This window comes from Marmota flaviventris, chromosome 10 (genome assembly GCF_047511675.1).
Source record: "Marmota flaviventris isolate mMarFla1 chromosome 10, mMarFla1.hap1, whole genome shotgun sequence".
Lineage (NCBI taxonomy): Eukaryota > Metazoa > Chordata > Mammalia > Rodentia > Sciuridae > Marmota > Marmota flaviventris.
Genome location: NC_092507.1, coordinates 37958627 through 37978432, shown reverse-complemented (window position 1 = coordinate 37978432; position 19806 = coordinate 37958627). Strand labels below are relative to the sequence as shown.

General features: G+C 46.8%; 1 protein-coding gene across 1 annotated transcript in view; it reads left to right on the top strand.

Annotated features, from left to right (window-relative positions):
- Window positions 1-19806, top strand: part of Agbl4 (AGBL carboxypeptidase 4) — a 1244450-nt gene that overhangs the window by 1197231 nt on the left and 27413 nt on the right. Inside the window, exon 11 of the mRNA XM_071618599.1 lies at window positions 743-905. Within this exon, the coding sequence (XP_071474700.1) occupies window positions 743-905 (163 nt within the window). The remainder of the gene's footprint in view (window positions 1-742; window positions 906-19806) is intronic.

The window sequence follows — 19806 nt, the reverse complement described above, 5'->3', positions numbered from 1 at the left end:
TTCTAATAAACTCATGCCTGCTACTCTGATTAACATGTCTGAAATTTTTCTGGTGGTGATCACAAGAACTGGGGTAAGAAAGGACGGCTATGGCTGCCTCAGCTTGGTGGCAGGTCAGTGCATGTGTTTGAAGAGAAAGTCTGACCTGTCTGTCTACTCTGATGGGTATTCTCAATACCCTCATGAAGACACAGCCATAGTTCCTACCCTCTGATGACACTGGATATGAGTTCAGAATCTCTAATGGGAACATGGAATCACTTGATCCCGGGTTCAAATCTGCTTTCTGACTTACTTGCTCCACCTCTATTGAGCCTCAGTTTCTGCATCTATAGAGAGGTAAAGTGTTCACGCCCACTTCAAGGGATTTTTTTGAAGCCTAAAGGGGATATGACATGGGGAACAATATTATAAAGTTGAAAACACTTTCCAAATTTTACGATCATCATCATCATATAGTTACTTCTTGTTCCCTACCAACATTTCCTGCTCCATCTGTCCCCATTCAAGTTTCTACAGACAGTTGTTGAGCAGCAGTTACGCTGCCCCAAGGGCTCTGCCGGATCGTTCATTTAATTACGTTGCTTATTCAATCAGTCCTCACAATAATCCTGAGATGTGGGATTAATATCCCACTTTTTGGAGAGGAAGCTGAGACCAGGAAGTGTTATAAGATCTACTCAAAATCTAATAGCCAGCGGGTCCCCAGGCCTGATTCTCTCCTCTCTACTTACTCTTTCAGTCTAGCACATCATTCAACCGGGATGCCGTGAAGGCAGGAACCGGCCGGCGCTTCCTGGGTGGTCTCCTGGACCACACTTCCTACTGCTACACCCTAGAGGTCTCCTTCTACAGCTACATCGTCGGGGGCACCACAGCTGCTGTGCCCTACACCGAAGAAGCCTGTATCCTTGGCAAATCCCCACCCGGCCCTGGGCCAATCTCATCCAGGCAGGGGAATCCAAGTCTGCCAGGATTTACTAGCAGGTCAGAAATCAGGATTCCAGTTCAGGAAAAGGCCAGACCTGAGGGGAGGATGGAGGTGGCAGCTTTGGATGGTCCCATTTGCCCTGCCTTTCATATGCCCCCCACATGGACATCCTCCAACTGTCGCTTCCAGAACCAAGTCTTTCTGGGGCGGGGGCAGCCCTGGACCCATGGCCCTCCTAGTGTTCCTGCTGCACTGTCTTCCTCCCCATTCCCCTGGGAGGCAGTGAGTCTTCTGCCTTCTGAAGTCTGTAAGTGCCCAGGCTAGATGATGCTCCAGGGTTGCTGAGGAAGAGCTTGACGACCTTGGCTCCTCCTTCCAGCCCTGATCCCATCAACCTCCACTTTCTTTCTTCATCTCTCTTTGTGCACCTACCTGCTCTCTCGCTTTTTTTTTCCTCCTCTCTACTGGCTCTTTTTCCTTTCTTGCTTTCTCTCCCCTCCCCCTCCCTCACCCCTCCCCCTCTCCCTCCCTCCTTACCCCGCTGTGCTTTTCTCTCCCTGTGTCTCCTTTCCTCCCCTCCTTGCTACCTCCTCTCTTCTTCCAGAACTTCTTCCTTCTCTTCTCTTTATCTCTTCTCCACCTTCCCTTTCTCTCATCCTCTGTGCATCTTTCTCTCTGCCTTTGTATTTCTTTGACAAATTGCTCCTCCTTAGTTTTCTCATAAAATCTCTCTAAAAACTGCTAAGTTTGCCCTGATGAGATTAAAGGTTGCATCCTAGCCTGCTGGATTTGTTTAGGTAGTAAATAGTCATTCTAGTTTCCCAGAATGATTTTAATTTCAAAGTCACTGGATCTGCACTGTGATAGATTGTGATAGATTCTGCTTTCACTTATTTTTTTTTAATTTAGGTTGATCAATTTCTCCTTTCCCAACCCTTATTTTTCTCAGAGAAAAAAATATAATTGGGGAGGGGAAGAAAAGGTGGAATGGAATCCATATACAGTTGTCCCTGGGTACCTGGGATGTTGCTTCCGAGACCCTGTGGACGCTAAAATCCTTGGATTTTATATAAATGGTACCATTTGTATATATTATTTCTATTTTACTTATAATATCTAACACAGTATAAATCTATGTAAATAGTTGTAATTCTGTATTATTTAGGGAATAACAGCAAGGAAATTGCTGTATATTGTCAGTAGAGGCATGTGTTTTTCAAATATTTTCTGACCATGGTTGGTTGGGTCCTTGGAAGCAGAACCCATGGATATGGAACAGCAGATGCAGAAAGTTCACTGTATATGCAAATACTCCTTCCCTAGAAAGGTAGGTGTCCTTTGAGCCTTTCTTCAATCCTTGGTGCGTGTTTTTGGAGTTCCCATCACACCATCATACTCTGTGCAGGAAGGCATCTTTTCTCATTGCAGCAGGACTTAGGTTGCAGCTTGGTGGCTCCAGGTTGTCTTGCTGTGCACATGGGAGGAAGGGCAATGGCCTCAGGCAGGCCATCCAGGGCTAGGCTGGTGTTAGGGCAGAGGTGTAGACCCTGTAGAACACTGGAGAGATCATGATAAGAACTGAGAGTCCCCTCCCCACGGCCACCAAGACTGTTGAAGTCGGTTTTCCACCCACCTGGCTCAGTCAGGACCAGGGAACAGGCTCTGCTCTGCAGTGGAGATCTGTAATTTCCCAAGGCCTGGCCATCTCTTATGTGTCATGCTGCCCCCTTCCCACTTTCACACATTTGATGATGTGTGGCTCTGATTTCCCCAGGATCCTTACCTCCTTAATACACATGTAGGTCACATTCCACTCTTAGCTACTTTGCTGTCCTATGATATTGTAGCAAAGGAAGTAGAAGAAAGAGATTGAGCTCGTGCATCAAAGGGGATTCTGGAACATAGTTCACAACGAGACATGAGCCCTCCAGAGGAGGCCTGAATTTGGATTGTCTTGTTTGCTGATGTCCAGTTGGATGGTTTTACCTACTCTCTCTAAGCCCCTCTGGCATGTTTTTGTGGTAGAAATAAGTATACTTTTAGTAGAATACCCCTCCTTCAGCCCAGCCCCTCAATAACTAGTCCTCATTCATCAAAAGTAAACCCACCATTAGTATATGCCAGGAAGCATATGGAGCACTTAGGGGAAAATAGTGAGCAAGAAGGCATGGCTCCTGGCTCACAATCATTCTATCTGGGGAAGCCTGAGATGGAAAAGGAAAGATACAGTTTAAATAGGCATAATAAGTTCTGCAGTAGAGGAGAAAGCTATGGGACATTGGCATTTAACAAATATATATTTGGTGCCTACCACAGACCAGGCAAGACACAGAAAATGTTGCAATGACAAAAATGTCTTTACATGCAAATGGGGGAAAATTCAAAATAGTTCTGGAGTCAGGGAAGGCTTTCCTGAAGAAGAGATGTCTAAGCTGAGTTTTAAGATTAGATAGAAATTAACCCAAGGGTTCAAGGGATGGACTGGGTGGAAACAGGAGCTGTAAATGGTCCAGTATGGCTGAAGGATTTCAGATACAAGAGGTAAGTGAAGTGGTAGGCCATGAGGAATTTGCACTTGAGTATGAAGGAAATGGACAGCAATAGATTTTAAATAAGAGAGGAAATCCACCCTGCCTCTGTGGAAAGGATAGAGTGGAACAGGCCAAGACAGTAGGAAGGGCTTGTGTTAGCAGGCTGTGAGGGCAGACCAGGTAGGGGAGAGCTCAGGCCTGGATAGGACAGTGGCTGAGAATATTTAGAATGTGGAGCTGAAAAGACTTGGTAACGGACAGATGGCAGTGGGGCACAGGAGCTGGTGATGAATGGAATCAAGAGAGAGTAGAGAGACTGCACAGCTGAGCAGGCCGTGGCACTGTTGGAGCCATCCTGCCTTATTCTGTCATCAAGAGGGTGGGAAGAGGAAACCAGAGTTGCTCCAGGAAAGTCCAGTCAGTTCCACACACACAAGAGTGACTTAACCTGGCTCCTGTTTGAAATTCATATTTTTTTAAAACTCTCATAACAGAGAGAAACTTCAGGCAGACAGATTGTGATCTTTGTTGGCTGCTGACTCCATGTCCCAATCAGAAAAAGGAATTACATGGTCTGATGGGAAGGACAATATGGTCTGGGAGAAAGTGTCCTCCAGACAGGGAGTCAGGAGACCTGATTCTGATGACAGCACCAGCCTCTTCCCGGAGCACGCCCTTCAGCAAGTCCTCTAGACTCTCTGAGGTGAGCTTCCTCACATTTTCAAAGTGATGGAGGACTTTCACACATTCTAGCCCCTGCAGTGGGAATTAGAGTTGTTCACAGAGACAGGGAGTGCTATGCAAAGATGGCAGCCACATCTGGGTTTGAATCTTGGCTGTCACTGGTAGCTACATGGGCCACCCTGAGCAGTTCTATCCTGGGGCCTTAGTTTCCAAATCTGTAACAGGAAGACATAATAATTCACTGAGCTATGATGAGGTTAAATAACCTATAGGACTGTGTCCTCTAAATATTAAGTGACTATTGGTCAAGACACTTAAAGCTTCTGTAAATGGAATGAGGTCCAGTGTTGATGTTAAAGAAGGTGGGCTGTGTTGACAGGATTTGTGGGGCAAAGGGCCTTGGTGAGGTCACCACAAGATACTAGCTGGTTCACACACTGAGAAGATGTGCCCTTGCTGTCATGGAGTTTCCTGTGTCTACCATCCTGAGTGGCCTTTCCCTATCACCAGGACTCATGGAGACCAGCTTAGTTAGCCAGAAGATGCTGAATGAGATGAGGGAAGGGCTGGTGGAGGCAGGGGATCCTGAGGGACATTTCACACAGGCTGACAAAGGTGTCCAGGCCAGAACATATGTATCTGTTCAGTTTTCCTCCCTGGCAAAGCACTAGCTAAACATGACCTGGGTCTTGACCTCTGACTTTCCTTGTCTAACACATCAAGGAAATAGAGGAATGGATATAGTAGCTGATGCATTCCTAGCTCTGTGATTTTAGGCTGGTTATCTGTGCCTGCTTCCCTGATTGTAAAATAAAAACCACAGCCACACTGCAGGGTTATTAGGAGGGTAAAAGGATTCTGTAGTACCCTCTGGAATCTAGTAGATGCTCCACAAACATTCTTGCCCACTTTTCCCAGCTCCATGGAGGCCACATGGTGTTCCTTCTTATAACTCAGTGCTCTAGCTTTGAAGTCAGCAACGGCAGTTTGAATCCTTACTCTACCATTATGCCTGAGTGGCCTTGAGCCAGCCTTGTCCCCTCTCTCAGGCTCAGGTCCAACATATCCTACCTGTGGGAGTTGTGGAACAAGATTATGTATGGACTCCATCACTCTGACCCCTTCAGCTCTAACATTCTAAGATTTTTTTAATTCTAAAATGTAAGTTATGTAATTCCATGATTAGATGAATTTATGAAATCAAGAATCTATGAGCCTTAAGATTTAGTGAATTTATGAACATAAGAGTTTCTAATCTAACTGTGGAAATAAAGAAAAAGTATCTTAGCTGATGAGGCCAAGCCAACAGCTATTCTTCTCCTTTTAATTTAGGGGTTCTTAATTGGAAGGCCTATGGATGGGCTTCAGGAAAATCCATGGTAATCTAAAATGTATGCAAAGCTGTGAGTAATGACACAGAGTTTATTTTCTTGGAGAAAGGCCCATATCTTTAAACAGAACCTAATAGAGGGACATCCTCAGAGGCTTCTGCCCTAGATAGTGGCCTCTGAAACTCCAGCCTGTCCACTCTGTGGCAATAAGATGCTGGATGAGATGCGGGAAGGACTGGTTGTGGCCTCTGGAACTCCAGTCTGTCCGCTCTGTGGCAAGAACACAATGCTGGTGCCAGAGTCCTGAATATGATTTCTGCCTTGCCTCATTCTCATGGAGGGTTCCAACCCCGTTATTTAACCACTCTGAACCTCAATTTCTTCACCTGTGAAACAAGGATAACAATTATCTACTTCTCAGGGGTTTTGTGAGGTTTGCATGGGAAAATTCATGTTCTCATGAAAGATAAATCACTGAGCACATACTGGGCGCTCTTAAATATTAGCTCTCTTGTCTTTCCTTCCTGTCATTTGTTGGTTTTGTTGTTGTTGTGAAGTGATAAATTCCTGAGAATTTTGGACCATTCTTCAGCAAACCCTATTTACATTTTACTGGCCTGTCAAGTAATAAATATGCTCCGTTTGAATGATTTAAAAAGAGAGAGAGAAGGCTAAACTGGAATCATAAAGTAACCCTACAGCTTCTCTGGTCTTTGTTTATGGTATGGTTACAAGCCAAGAAGAAATAGCGCTTTTGACATAACGGATGGGAAAACATTGGGTACAGAGACCTTGGGTCCTGAACAGACTGGTTTCTACCCAGGCCCATAGCTGTGGCCATGATGAAATCTGATAATGCTGGCTCTGGGAGAAGGGTATATAGCTAGCCAAGAGAAGATGCCAAGATTTCCAATCAGTTAATTGGATTGGTCTCGATTCAGACCCCACTATATCCTTTGTACAGGGTCCTGTGAAACATATATCAAACATTGAAGATATCATTAATTTACTCATTTACCCAGCAAAACTCATTAGACAGCAGGAAGAGACAGATGAATAAAGCTTAGTCTCTGCCTTCAAGAAGACAGTTTTGAGGGGAGGAGGAAAGGTAAAGAGACCCTGCATCACAGAGGGATAAATGGTCTGGCAGTGGGGAGCTCTGCTGGTGGGGAAGGGAGTCATCTAACCAAGGTGGGGTCAGGGGAAGAGAAACTAAGGCTCAGAGCCCCAGGATGAATAGGATGCAGGCAGGGAGAGCAAGGGTAGAGCAGCCTTCTTGGCAAAGGGAGAAGTACAGGAGAGAACCCAGATGCCAGAGAGGATGCTCTGGCCAAGTGTTGGAGGGTATCTGGGGCTGGGCCAGAAACAACCGGTGATCAGTAAGTGCAGGCAGAGCCAGCCACGAAGAGAAGGTGTGAGTCGTGTGGAAGGTGGACGGGTGCATGGAATGCACGATGCTCACAAGGTGCAACCGTGAAACCACTTTATAGTCTCCAGTGTCCTTATAGATAGATGGGTATAGATTGCAGATCTAGAGATACAAAAGCTCTGGCAGGCCCCATGAGTTTCCAGTCACTCTCAGGAAATTAAAAGTTCTCTAATTAATTCTAGTCACAAAACAGTCTCAGTTCAGCAATTACTATGTCTGGTCCAATCAAAAGCATCAAATCTCTTCAAAGCAAAACCCTCTCTGTCCTCTGGCTCAGGCCTATCTCATGGTGTTCAGGGGAGTCAGGGTCTGCCTGACTTATTCTCCTGATCCTCCCCTCTGAGGCTGAACAGGATGAGGAAGAGGAGGACAGGGGCAGAAAGGCCTAGTTGACTAGGGCTCTGGTTAGATGGTGTGGCATGCCCTCATGAGCTTCTTCAGACACACTTTCTCCTGTGTGGGACATCTACTGCCAAGGGCAGATGTATCCTCCGGGAGGTGGCCTGTGGTTCCTTCCTCAGCCCCTGGTGCTCTGATGGTTCACCCCTGTTGGAGTCACTATGACCCTTAAGTAAAGGTAGGTGAGCTGAAGTTTACACAACTGGTCTTGGATTTTCTTTGGCCAGTCCTGCATGGTGGTCTCACTCCTTATTTTGAAATGTGGCATCTACAGTCTTGGGCTCTCAGATGAAACCACAAGTAAAAACAGTTCCATTTAATGTGTTCCAATATGTAACAGGAGGGATTGAGTATATCACTGATGGTGTGGATATGGGCCGAGGGCAGAGGAAAGAAGGGTGGCAGTTTCTTGACTTGAACAACATGGTGGATGGGAGGGCCAGTCGCTAAGACATGGACTATTGGAGCAAAGGGCTGCAGAGGGGGCTGTTTGGGTTCTGTTTGTGACATGTGGAGTATAAGGGGCTCCTGTAACATCCAGACTGAGAATTTGGGTAAAGAGATGGCTCTATAGGTCTGAAGTAGTGGGCTTTAGAAAGGTTCATAATAGGTTCAAGGTACCTTGAAGTCAAAATGAGGGAAGTGATTGTCTTGGCGGGAACTGTCCAGGTAGGCTCTGCTCCATAAGTTGGTGAAAAGAATCCCAATCCTAGTGTCAGGATCCCAGTTCCAGTATGGCCTAATGCCCCATGCTCCCTCATAAAGATGCGTGGCCTTGGTTAAGTGACCTCACCTCTCCAGCCATAGCCCAATCTAGAGAGACTCTGGGGGTTGCAAATGAATGAAGTGGAAGGAGGCTCCACCTACCCCCACCTGGCATCTGCAAGGCCACTAGGAAGATGAGTTCTGTACTTTCCAAAGAAATTACCAGTGTGTGTGACTTTGGAGCTGTAACTTCATTCTGGGGGAAAACTTCACTTTTTAGGTGGACAGAGGGGTAGAAAGCAGTCAGATCTGACTTGTTGACATCTAAAGGTACATAGGTCTTCTTAGTTCTTATTTGTCATACTCAGAGTCATAGCTTTGCTAAGATTAACAAGCAAAAATGAACTTCAACCAGACGGTCCTGGGAACCAGAGGGTCTTGGGAACCAGTGGGTCTTGGAAACCAGAAGCTACACTGCTGAGATTTGTTGATATTTTTGTTTTCCTCCCTACAGATATACACTGGAGTTTGATCTTTAAACATGAATGCCTACTGAACAATTGACTAAATGAAGGAATGAATCAATAAATGGCTAATAATAGCAATAGTAATAGTAAACCTAATAACATTAAGGGTGTGCTTCATGAAAAGGATTGGGATTCCAGCACTGGAGGCTTGGATTTGGCTCTATCTGGCCACATAGGTTTGGGGAAGTCTGTATCTGCTCTGGGTCCTAATTTGCCTTCCTTTACATTAGAAGATAAAATTATATGATCTTCATTTATTTCCAAATCAATAGTTAGACAAGTAGGTATGTCGATGGGTGGATGAATATATGGATGGATGGATAGACATAAAGGATCATTTGATTTGGGCCTTTGAGATAGAAGTAGGCAAACAGAAGCTCAGAAAAATCAAATAACCTTCCAGGGCTGCACAGAAAGAGAACATTTAGAATGCATATTTGCCTTGGCCAAATCTCTAAAGAGCTATCATGAAGCAAAGGGAGTAGATCTCTGTGTGTGGCCCTAACGTCCTAAACAATGGTCCCTGGGAAGCAGCTCCATTCTGAACCTCTGTGACAGAAGGGGTCTAGAACTCAAGGCTGTACAAGTTGATCAACTACTTCATGCCAGGCCCTGTGCTGGTTTCCAGAGGAGCAGAGCTCCATGGTCAGGGGTAGAGTGGGAATTGAAACCCAGATGAATACAGCTGGAAAGGGCTGCTCTGTCCACTCTGCACTCCAGCCTTTTGCCTTACCTTGCTCTCTGCTCTGCAGTGAGCCGGTGTTTCCCTCCACTCCCTGAAAAGCAGGACTCTCTTCTGAATCCCAGAGGTTGGGACTCATCAGCTAGCTTTTCCTTGTCCTCCACCTCCTAAAATCCCTCTCTAATACCCATCCCCTAAACGGACCTATCTGCCTTCTCTGATCATCCAGACACAGCTGTCAGATGCCACCTGTATCTACTCTCCATGGTGCCTGGCTGAGCTGTTTTGCCCACCTCCACATCAAAGTGTGCCCCTGATTTCCAAATGCCTCCTGCCCAGGCCTGGAAAACCAAAATGTCATTACCTTCCCCCAGCCTCCCTCATCCCCCACGATGAGGTTTCTAAGAGTTTTACCTGCTGTTGTCAAGTTTATAGCCATAATTCGAAATGCTGTTAATATTACTGTCAGCAGAGAGCTACAAATTACAAAGTTGTAAAGTTACTTTATAGTGATAACTGTCAGCCTTCACTTAGCAGCACTGCAAGGCTCCATGGAAACCAAGCTGATGATAAAGAGAGTTGATATTGTTTCAGGGTTATGGTTGTTAGCTGACGGTCAGAAGAAATCCTGGCTGGTTTCTAAGTAATCAAAGCTGTTTGTCTGTTTTCAGGTTCACTCACACACTTATGTACACAATTACTAGTTTCCCCACCTTCTTATTGCACAAATGTGGGGACAGTTCCCCATTGCAGGTTTGGGCTTAACTCTGACTGATTCTAAGGACATTGAGAGAGACAGCTGCCACACTATAGGTGATTGGTAAGTCATGGCTGAAAGAAGAAATGCCCCGAATGTTTGTCTTGGGTATGGGGACTTTTTAAGCAGTATTTATTATAGTGATAAGGAGCTGGGGGTATAGCTCAGTTGGTAGAGTGTTTGCCTCACATGCACAAGGCCCTGGATTCAATCCCCAACATAATGATGATGATGATGATGATGATGATATAGTGATAGTTGTATAAAACAAAACAAAAGAGCTTTGGAAGTAGAGATTTGAGGAAATGAGGTTTTCTGTGAGGTAAATTGGTTTAGGCTTCTTAATTGACAATATGAACTTTAATGCTGACCAACAAGGTTATGTATCCACCACATACTAATCTCCTGCCAAAACTGATGCTGGGTCCCTGCAGAGACAGAAGCAAATTTGGGGATCAAGGAGGTGCTGACCTTTTTGCCCTCTGTTGCGATCAGCCCCTGGAGTTTTGTGTGCATTTCTGGCCCCCACCCTCTGTAAAATACTGGTAAATGGTGCATGGCCCCTGCAGGACCAGGTCGGAAGAAGAACACAAAGCTAAGTTTGCCAACTGTCCTGGTTTTCCTGAGACTGAGAACTTTTAGTGCTAATACTAGGTCAGCTATGGGCAAACCAGGCTGGTTGGTCACCCAGCCCAAAATTAAGACCTATGAGGAACTGGTAAAGAATTCAGGGGCATTTTCCTTGGAAAGAGAACATTTAGAATGCATATTTTCCTTGGCCAAATCTCTAAAGAGCTATCATGAAGCAAAGGGAGTAGATCTGTGTGTGTGGCCCTAATGTCCTAAACAATGGTCCCTGGGAAGCGGCTCCATTCTGAACCTCTATGACAGAAGGGGTCTAGAACTCAAGGTTGTACAAGTTGAGCAACTACTTCATGCCAGGCCCTGTGCTGGTTTCCAGGGGAGCAGAGCTCCATGGTCATGGCCTCTGCCTGGGGACATTTCCACTATGGTGGAGGTAGGCAGACAAGTAGTGACAGGACAGTGGTGACAAAGAGGAGCACACCAAGTGGAGAGAAGGGGCGTCTAACCTAGCCTTGAGGGGTGGGAGTAGATGCAACAAGGACAAACCATGAATTAGGCCTAGTCTAGAAGGATCATAAGGGGACAAAGGGTCTTGCAGATAGCAAGTAGCGTGTGCGAAGTCCAGAGCATTAAGAGAGCTGCTCTCCTCCTTTGGACCAGTCTGGGCCTGGGAATGCAAGATAGGGAATGAGAGGCCAGGAGGCTGGAGAGGGCTGTGGGAGTCTGTTGGTGAAGACCGTGACCCACAGCCTCACCAGTGCTGCACTGGGAGGGCGCACTGCCTGCCGCGTAGGGAGGACAGGTCAGATGGGTCAGATGGGGGTGCCAGTGCGCCACAAGCACATCCCATAGCACCACTGACGCCCATGCTGGCCGCCCTTTCAGAGAATGCACTCCCTCAGAGATGGATTCTGAAAATACCTCTCTGGGGGAAATGTCTACGTTTATCACATTATACTTCAGTTACGATCAAGTTTATCAGATTACTCCATCTGGCCAGAGATTTGAGGACCTGTCCTAGTGGTGTTGTGGCATAGGACAGCCTTCTGATGTGAGATTTATGAGCCACGTACTTTATTAATCTGTTGTGTGCTTCTGACCTGCTATGTGACAAGCAAATCAGTTCCCTTCCCGGATCCCATCTGTAAGATGATGCTTTGGGACATATGAGAACCCACCAGGCCGCATTCAAAGAGTTTATTTAATTTGGATTCAAACTCGCATTTATTGAACTTCTACTATGTGCTGGACACAGTCATCCCTAGGATTTTGTCAGACCCCTGGGAGCATGGATCATTCTCCACAGGACGACCTTTCATTATTTCCAGAGAGACCCAGAACCAGCACCTCAAATCTCACTTCAGGCTGCACGTGCAGCTAAGACACGCTGCCTGTCTGGGGTTTCTTATCCATCAATATTTTCCTCAAGATGATAAATGTGCTGCCAATAAGAGGAGGCAGCTGCCAGCTCTGTCTGAGACAAGGGCCTTTAGCTGGGGTTGTGGCCGTGCATGGCTTGTTGATGTGTCTCGAGAGACAGGAGGTGAGAGTCAGTTCACACTGAGAAGACTGCTGCTCTCAATCTATGCAGTTTTTGCCTTGAGTGGAACAGGGGACAGAGAATGCACGGATTTTAGTGCAAAGTAAAACAAATTTATGGTATTTATAAAGCTCATTCAGAATGCCTTCCTGGAGGCCAACAGCAGTTGCCAACATCTGGAGTGCATGCCGACCATCACGTATTTTGGTCCTCACAACCATCTAGAGAGATGAGGATTATTATCTATTTTATAAACAAGGAAGCTAAGGGTCAGGGGAGGGAGCTGTGCATTCTCCCCGAGTTCCTATCCTAAGCCAGGTCCACTCACATGCTGTAGAAGTGCAGAGACTCAAGAGTCAAACAGAGGAACTCTGTCCAGGTGACACAGTTGATAGGTGGCAGGGCAATGCCTCCCCAAACATAGAACTTCTTTCTTCTTATATTAAATCCTCTTATGGCCCCACTAAAAGGCACTTTCTTTGAAGAAATCAGCCATATAGTGGAGGAGCTCATGGCTAAAGAGTAACTAACAGATGCAATTGTTAAACAATAGGTTGAAAGAGAGCCTGGTCTTTGCAGCCAGGCTGACCTGGATACAAATCTTGGTTCTGCTATTTAACTATTCTGTGACCTAGGGCAAGTGACTTAACCTCTGAGTCTCAGTCTACCCATGTCACAGGGATGACTGGTACTTTCTTCACAGATTTGTTTCCAGTAGATGGAAACACTGAAAAATATTCTTAGTGCCAAAGAGGTTACTTGAAACATAGTGAGCACTCAATAAATGATATCATTGTTGTTACCATTAGTAGCCAAGAGTTGAACTACATGAAATCTAAGGATTAAATTTCTGGGCCATTAGAATAGATGAGATCTATTTGGGTTATAATTCTCACAAAATCTTCCAGGAAGGGGTTTTAATATTATTAAGGGGTTCTTATGGTTCTTAAACATCAGTGTCCTCAAAACTGCATTTGGAATACTCAGATATTCCTACTGAGTCAGATTCTATTATCTGTATTCATTGGCATAATTCAAAACTTTAAAAAAAAAACAGGATAAAGTCAGTAATAATCAGTCTCAGGATTCAGTCAGTGGTAGAGATCTGTGACAGAGGTCAGGGTTCAGTGTGACCAAGATTTGATATTTGGTGCTCAGTTAGAGTCAGCATGCAAAGCCCTCTTTAATCTTGTGTTGAGGAAACATATCATGAAAAGGAATTAAGATTCTTGGGTTTTCATCATAGAGTGTAATAACTGGAAAGTCCCGTGATTTCTATTTTTAGCATTTTATGGTTTAGATATGTCGTGTCCCCCAAAAGCTCATGTGTGAGACAATGCAAGAAAGTTCAGAGGAGAAATAATTGGGTTATGATAGTTTTAACCTAAACAGTGCACTAATTAATTCCCTGATAGGAATTTACTGGGTGTTAACTGTAGGCAGGTAAGATATGGCTGGAGGAGGTGGGTCACTGAGGGTGTGCCTTTGGGGTATATATATTTTGTCCCTTGTGAGAGAGAACATTCCTTCTGTTTCCTGGTACCATGCCCTGAGCTGTTTTCCTCTACACCATGATATTCCATCCTCAATATTCTGCCTCACCTTGTGACCTTGTGCCCAGAGCAATGGAGTCAGCTGTTTCTGGACCCAGATCTCTGAAACTGTGAGCCCCGAATAAACTTTTCCTCCTCTACATTGTTCTTGTCAGATCCTTTGGTCACAGTGGCAAAAATCTAAGACAAATGTGACCACAGACAACTGACACTCCATCTCTGTGCCTCAGTTTTCCATTCTTTTGATTGCACCTACCTGGTGAATTGTTCAGATCCAATGGCGTGGTAGGTAGAAAATAACTTTGAATACTCTTTTACCCTGTACTCAAACAAGGAATGGTTCTTGGTGGAAAAGAGGAGGAGGCAGGGTACCCTTTAGGACAGGAAGCAGATCTGAATAGGGTAGTGACAGTAACAGGACCCAGAGGAGGCACTAGGCTGGTACAGAGGCAACCAGGGAGAACCCAAATCAGCACAGTGCCCAGCCCATGTCTTCAGGGATCTGGTGCCCACCAGAGGTGCTGGCCAGGGTCCGATAACCCACAGAACTACTGAAAGCCTGGCCTCCCTCCCGGCTCTCTCCCTCTGCTGCCTGTCTTGCAGGGACTCCAGCTGCAGCCTCCTTGCAGTTGCCTGAGGTTGAGGCGCCCTCTCCTGGCCCCAGGGGTGTATGGGGCCTTGAGAGTCAACTTCTGCAGAGGACTGGAAGGCAGCCTGTCCTTTTTCTGGCTCAGACCTGAGCTCTGGGGGACTGGAGGTGTCCCCCCACCTGCTCCCAGGCTTCTCTCTACGTAGGCATCTCTCCTCCCCACCTCTGACTTCCCTCTCCTCTCTCTCATTTTCCTCTTTTCCATTTCTCTTTTTTGTCTTTTTGTCAATTTGACTTTCTCACATACACACACCTTTGCTCATAGCTCTGTGCAGCCTTCTATACTTTCCCCTCTTCCTGTCTTCTCTGTCCACACAGCCTCCCTCCTCTCCTCCCATCTCTTCAGCTCTTCCTTCCTCTCTCTTCTTCCTTCACCCTCTCTCTTAGGGCAAATAGTGGAAATGTTTTGCACTCAAATCCACATGAATCATGTGGATGACCTTGAGCAAGTTCCCTAGTGAGCTAGCACCATAACTAATGAATGAGGTGACCTTGGTGCTTAGTAAACTCTGACCTCTGACCTCCCAGGCTCTGGCCTTGGCAGGGGCTCAGCAGACTCCTTCCTCATCTCCCATCTGCAGACAGGCCTTTTTCCTCTCCCTCTCAGATCTCTTCTAAACCTTCCTTCCCTGCCTCCCTCCCTGCCTCCCTCCCTCCCTCCCTTGCTCCTCCCTTGCCTCCCACCTCAGTTCAGATTCAGATTCAAATTCCATTTATTGAGCTTTTCAGAAAAATGGGGACTTAATCTTCACCTTGGAGGAACTTTCAGGGCTCACTGTCTCTCTCTTCCAACTTCTTGTCTAAGTGTCTGATCAGGAACTGGGAGCAGAGCTAAGGGACAACCAGAGGGTTTTGGAATGTCAGGGGGAGTCTCTGTTACAGTGTTATCTTACAGGGAAGATTTGAGATAAGGAAGGAATCCCATCCCCAGGCCCCACCTGACATCCTGGTGTGTGTCCACAGGCCAGTTATTTTAATTTGCTTGCTCACTTATTTGTCATTTGTGTCAAGTTACAACAAAAGCACATGCCTTAATAAAGCAGCACAAAGCATTTCCCAGCACTGAGCTCTTAAGAAAACATCTCACCCGGGAACTTGTGCTGGGAGCTCAAGAGCAGTGATGGCCTCTGGCCTGGTGAACGTTCCTCTAGCAGATGCCAGCACAAGTGTCATGTGGCTGCCTCTCATAGTGTCCCTTGATGAGAGCCAAGGGCACAGTCCCAAAACACAGTCCAAGCTTGCAGCTGTTTAAGGTCTGGCTGGACTCTAGAAACAGAGCACCCCCCACTGTCCTCAGAGACTATCGTGTCTCTCAACTGAGCTGCAGAGGAAGTCAGGACAACCAAGGGACACAGGCTCGGGCCAGGGCCAGGGAGGTAGGGATCTGAGCAGGTGTGGGTCAGTGGATAGGAGCCCCCAGGTTCTGAAATCAGACAAGTCTGGTTTCCATTCCAAACCCTGTGTGACTCTGGACTCTAGACTCCTGTCTGCTGAACAGAGGTGATGGCTCAGATTTCCCAGGGTTCCTGTGAGGACAAGGTGAATTGAATAAGCACTTCACACCTGGGTGGGTTCCCCCAAATGGCGGATAGCTATTATTACAGATTGAAGCTCTGTGATTGCTTTCTGAAGTTCCACTAAGTCATGAATCTGCTGAGTAGGTAGTTGGGAGCCCTCTGGTTGTCTGGGGGTAGAACTGCCCACACTACTTGGGAGACAGCAGGAAGACCAGTTTTCAAGCAAAGGGGGTTCTTCTCTTGAACTCTCTCATAACAAAATTGCCACTGTGGCCCACTCCTATTGCCTGAACTGAGGGCAGACTATGAAGTCCCAAGCTCACGCCCCTTTGGCAGAGACTTTTAATAACAGTTTGTCTCTGGGATTCTGGGAATGCCCTGCATGAGGAAGAGGAGGAAGACGTCAGAGTCTTGGAAAGCCAGAAAGCTCTTGAGAAAAGAAAAATGTTTACTGTTTGCCTTCCATGTGGCAGTCACTGCCAAGCACTTCATTAGCTTATTTAATTCTCATAGTTGCCTTGTGAAGTAGTGACCATTTCTTTCTTTGCAAGTGGGGAAGCGTTAGCCCATGATATTCACTCACCTGGGGTCAGATCTGTGTGGACTGAACTCAGAGCCCCATGAGCCTACCTGCTCTGCCTCCTGGGTTTCCATCCAGACCACCTATGGGACTTGGCCTCCTGACTCCATCCATCCCCAGCCCTCCAGCCTCGCTGCTCCTGGGGACGCCCATGGAAGACCACCCAGCTGTGGTAGAACAGACCCCTCTCCAAAGCCCCAGCTCGCCCTGCCTCTGCTCTGCCTTGGTTTTCTTCCAAGTGACGGAGAGGCTCTGACTTGGCTTGAGCTTCTCCGGAAGGTAATTGTTGAGGGAAAGTTACTGAAAGTCATTTTTAGATTCCGGAGCAGGACAAGAAAGAACAATGACTTCACATGTGCATGACTAATTCAAAGCATTTTAATCTTCAAAATGTCAAACTTTATGGTCAGTGGCTGTTCCACAGTGAGCAGTGGCACTGTGAATACTAAAATACCAGGATGGCAGGGCTTCTAGCCTGGGAGTCTTTGTAAGGGCGAAGGATCAGCAAAGGTGGTGGCTGCTGCTGCAGGCCAGCTCCAGCGTGCCATTCAAATATATCATTGTGAGCCATCAGCCACTGCGATTCAGACGTTCTAGTAAATGGCATAGTTAGCATGAGTCTTTATTACCACAGAAAGATCTGCATTCTAAAGGGGGTGGGGAAGGAGGAGGATGCTCAAGGTCACGAGGGCACTAGTCCAAGGTCACTCTCCTGCTTTTCCCTTCATCGCTTTAAAACAACATTAATTCATCCATATTGGACCCACCAATGATCAAAGATAAATTTGGAATCAGTATTTAAAATCTACCTCATGGAACCTTAGGACTATGTCAAGAAATAAGGGCTCAGAAAACACCCATGAGATTCTGGTCAGCTAGAAGTCAGGGAAGCCAGGCTGGAATCCAATCTATGAGAAACATGCTATGTGACTCAGCAGCTTCGTTTGCGCTCTCTGGGCTTTCATCTTCTTATCAGTAAAAGTGTTAGGGTGAAAAACACACAACAGTATTTACCAAGCACCCACTCTCTCCCCAGCCCTGAGCTAGGCACTGGGGATTAATGATGACTATGATTGCTTCTTCCTTCAAGGGGGCAGGTGAACTAGTGAGACCATAATGTCCCTTCCTGATCAGACATTCTACGCATTCAAGTTGCAACCACAAGTATAAATGTTCCATCAAGGGCCTTTGGCCATAGTTAGTGTCTTAAATCTATTGTGACCTAGAAACAGGGGTTGGAGCATCACAGAATAGAAAAGAGACCCATGGGGTCCAGGTAGATATGCCAGTGAACACCTAGAAATCAAGAGGACCTTGATACTGGTCATTAATTTAGTCAATTATTCACTCTTTTGTTTAGCAGGGATTTCCAAACTCTCCTTCTGTGCCAGGCCCCTGTCTAGGTAGGTCAGGTTAGGCCCCTGTATGCGCAGAGTGCAGTCTTGTGAAGTCGACATGCAAACATTCCTATAAGTAGCAGTGTCCTGCAGGGACACAGGAGGTACAGAGGCACATGAGGAAGAAGGTGCGTGACTCTACCTGAGAGGCAGGGATGGTTTCATAGACAGGAAGCCTTGAGCCAAAATTTCACAAAAGAAATGGACCTAGGACCTAGGCCAGAGCCCAGAGGCATGGCACAACCGGCTGTGATTAGAAGCTGGATGCCTCTGGAGCTTTGAGTGCGGGAAGGGCTGTGGATGGGGGTCATTCCACCTGCCTCACTGATGTTGGGCATGTGGAGGTAACGCTTTGGCCAACAGGATGCTAACAGAGCTGGCTCACACAGACGTCTTCAGTGAACTTGTACAGTTTAGTTGGCCGCTGAGTACCTGCATGATCTAACAGGAGGAGAGCCTGCCTTGGGAGTTTCTGCCACTGCAGTCCCCCGGAACACCTGGAAGGCAGACCGGAATCCCAACCCAAAACTGGAGCCCAGCCAGCCCAGAGCCCCCTTCCAGCTGAGTTGATCCCAGATCAGTCATACCCACCTCCTGTGGACTCAGGACAGAAAGAGAAGGAAAAGTCAATGTTGTTTAAAATGGATTAAATCTTTAGGGCAGGGACTGCCGAGATGAGGCGGCCAGAGGGGTGGGGTCCTTGTTTTTGCACCCACCAAGGCTAGTCATTTTGAGTGAGGAATAATATGATCAGATTGGCAGGAGTTTTAGCAGCTGGAGAAAGACAGTAACTGCAAGACCCAGTAGAACTTGAGAGGCCAGATGAGTCTTCCCAGCAGAGCCTTCCATCTGGGCCTGTGAGGACTTCAGCACTGTCTGTGGCCAGGCCCAGGGAGGGAAGCTTGTTGGAGAGTCCCAGCCTGGGGCCTTGGGTGAGTTACTGCTGTTCCAAGGGACTGATCTTTCAACCTTGCATAGCCCTCCAAGGCCCAAACTGCTGGCTGAAGGAAGCCCCTCACTCTTTCCTTCAATGGGCAAACAAACATCATTTTCTGAGTCCAGCACTGGCTTAGTGCTCTGAGGGTTCCAGCCCCTCCCTTCCAGCTGACCTGTCGCCTCTGAAGGGCCATTTCCTTTAGCCCCAGGTGTGCCTCCTTCCTCTCATGCTCAGGTGGTGGCAGAGAACAGAGAGCCAGTGTTGCACCTCTGCATCCAGGAGATACTAGCCTGGGACTTTCTATTACCTCGTTGAGACAAAAACAATAGAATCCATTTAAATTCCAGACCCCATCAGCTACAGCCTGTGTCTGAAACCTTCACAGCAGCCTCTGCTCTAGCCTGAGCGCTGCCCCCAGCTCATCTGGACCCGACATCTCTACAGGGCCCATTCCCCTCCCCACCAGGCCCATTCCCCTCCCCACCAGCCCATTCCCCTCCCCACCAGGCCCATGCAGGGCTGGGCATCAAAAGAAAAGAGAGTCAGGGGTTCAATGTGGGCCCAGAATCTCTGGGACCCAGGTGGGGGTGACCTCCTGGAGAGGATGGGTCTTAATATTTCCCAAGGTGATGGAACACACATTGCACAGGTGTTTTCACATATGTTGGCAAGGTCACAGGCGATTGTCACAATAACTTTGTGATGGAGGAACAATCATTCCCATTTTAAAGTTTAGAAAACAAAGGCTCAGCAAGGTCAAAGAATCAGATAGAGCTGCACAGCCAGAAAGTGGCTCTATTAGCCAGAGCCCTGCAGAGAAATAGAACCAGTAGATTCTGTTTCCAATAGGACGGATGGATAAACAGATAGATGATTGATAGATAAGGAGAATGTGTGTGTGGGGGTGAGAGAGAGAGAGAGAGAGAGAGAGAGAGAGAGATCTTTTAAAGAATTGCCTCATGTTCTTCTAGAGACTAGCAAGGGTGAGCCAGCAGCTGGAGACCAGGGAAGCACCAATGTTGACGTTCAAGCCCCAAGGCCACCTGGGGCTCGTTTCCCTCTTGCTTAGAGG